This window comes from Piliocolobus tephrosceles, chromosome 6 (genome assembly GCF_002776525.5).
Source record: "Piliocolobus tephrosceles isolate RC106 chromosome 6, ASM277652v3, whole genome shotgun sequence".
NCBI classification, from domain to species: Eukaryota; Metazoa; Chordata; class Mammalia; order Primates; family Cercopithecidae; genus Piliocolobus; species Piliocolobus tephrosceles.
In genome coordinates, this window is record NC_045439.1 from 3,560,361 (window position 1) to 3,562,127 (window position 1,767).

At 49.0% G+C, this 1,767-nt stretch overlaps 1 gene segment (V, D, J or C); it reads right to left on the reverse strand.

Moving 5' to 3' along the window:
• Positions 1 to 368: 368 nt before the first annotated feature.
• Positions 369 to 1,488, reverse strand: LOC111529200. The segment is given in 2 exon segments: positions 369 to 1,295; positions 1,378 to 1,488. Coding segments are annotated over 2 exon segments (363 nt in total).
• Positions 1,489 to 1,767: the final 279 nt, after the last annotated feature.

The following is a 1,767-nucleotide window of genomic DNA, read 5'->3' on the forward strand; positions in this document are numbered from 1 at the left end:
TCTTTACTCATTGGTCTGTTCAGATTTTTTTTTAAGTGGAGTCTCACTCTGTTGCCCAGTCTGGAGGGCAGTGGCTCAATTTTGGCTTTCTGCAACCTCTGCCTCCCAGGTTCAAGTCATTCTCCTACCTCAGCCTCCCGAGTAGCCAGGACTACGGGACTGTGGGCAAACACCACCACGCCCAGCTGATTTGTGTATTTTTAGTAGAGACAGGGTTTTGCCATGTTGGCCAGGCTGATCTTGAACTCCTGACCTGAGGTAATCCACCCACATGCGCCTCCCAAAGTGCTGGGAATATAGATATGAGCAACCACGTCCATCCCAGATTTTTTATTTCCCGGTGGTTCAGTTTTGATAGGTTGTATGTCTTTAAAAATGTATGTATTTATTTTAATGTATCCTTAATCAAACAGGTTCTAAAATATCTGCAAGATTACTCACAGGAAATTTACTTATGAAGGAAGTCTTGGTTATATCGAAATACTTACAAATTTGCACAAAGATGAATTATTCAGTGCATATTGTTAAAAGGAAAACAAAAAAAAGCAAGAGAACCGAGTAATAGTACGAAAAGGGGATTAAATGATTTTGGAAAAGTAAGTAGAAAATAAAAGAAGGAGGGAGTGAGAGTGGATAGGAAGGAGGAAGGCAAGCAAGCAATGATGAACTGTGTTAAATTTTCAGTAATTAAAAGGCTGTCATATTGAAGAGGTGCCTATTAGACAGCCTTTGGATGTTAACCATGTAATATACACCATGAACAACCTTGTAGAACACACAAGAGCCCCCTCAGAGAATTCACCTCCCCTGGTCAGGTCTCCCATCCAGTTGCCTTAGGGGCTGGGAACCCTCCCACGTTGTTCTCTGGTTCTGGCTCCTGAGGACACAGACAGCCATTGTTTCCTCCCCGGATGAATAGAGAGGTCCCTGGGGAGGGTGTCTCTGGCACCTCACTCTGCACCTGCACCGTGGAGGGTTTTAGATGGTCCCTCTTGCACAATAATACATGGCGGAGTCCGAGGCCCTCAGGCTGCTCCACTGCAGGTAGATGGTGCTGATGGAGCAGTCGGCTGAGATGGTGACCTGGCCTTGGAAGGACGGGTTGTATCTGGTATCAGAGTTCCCAGGATAGATGCTCCCCATCCACTCCAGTTCTTTCCCGGGCATCTGGCGCACCCAGCTGATCCAGCTGCTGGTAAAGCTGTATCCAGAAGTCTTACAGGAGATCCTCAGAGACTCCCCGGGCCTTTTCACCTCTGCTGCAGACTGCACCAGCTGCACCTCGGCAGGGACACCTGTGTGGGAGACACAGAATTTGCATCAGGGCTCCCTTCTGCCCATTCTTCTCTGTGACCTCAACCCCTGGGCAGGACTGACCTTGGAGAACAGCCAGGAAGAGGGCGAGGATGACAGTGGACCCCATCCTGGAGGAGGACAGAAAAAGAAGCACTGAGATCCCAGCTGGTGGTGCAGGAGACTCACTGTGGAGGAGAGCCCTGGGTTTAAGTGGGGAGGTCCCCACTTGAATTTGCATAGTTTCCACCCTGGCCCGAAGGGAAGAGTCTACATGGTTTACAACCCAGAACTGCAGTTGCAGAAAAAAGGCTGGCCTGAGCCTCCTGGGAGGAGCAGAATAATTTCTTACAACCTCCTCTTGTCCCTCCCCACTCTTGTCCTTGGTCCTACAAGACCCAGACCAGGGCCTCCCTTCTTCCCACCCTTCTCTGTGACCCTGTGAAGGTGGCAAATCTAGATGAAATCATGTGT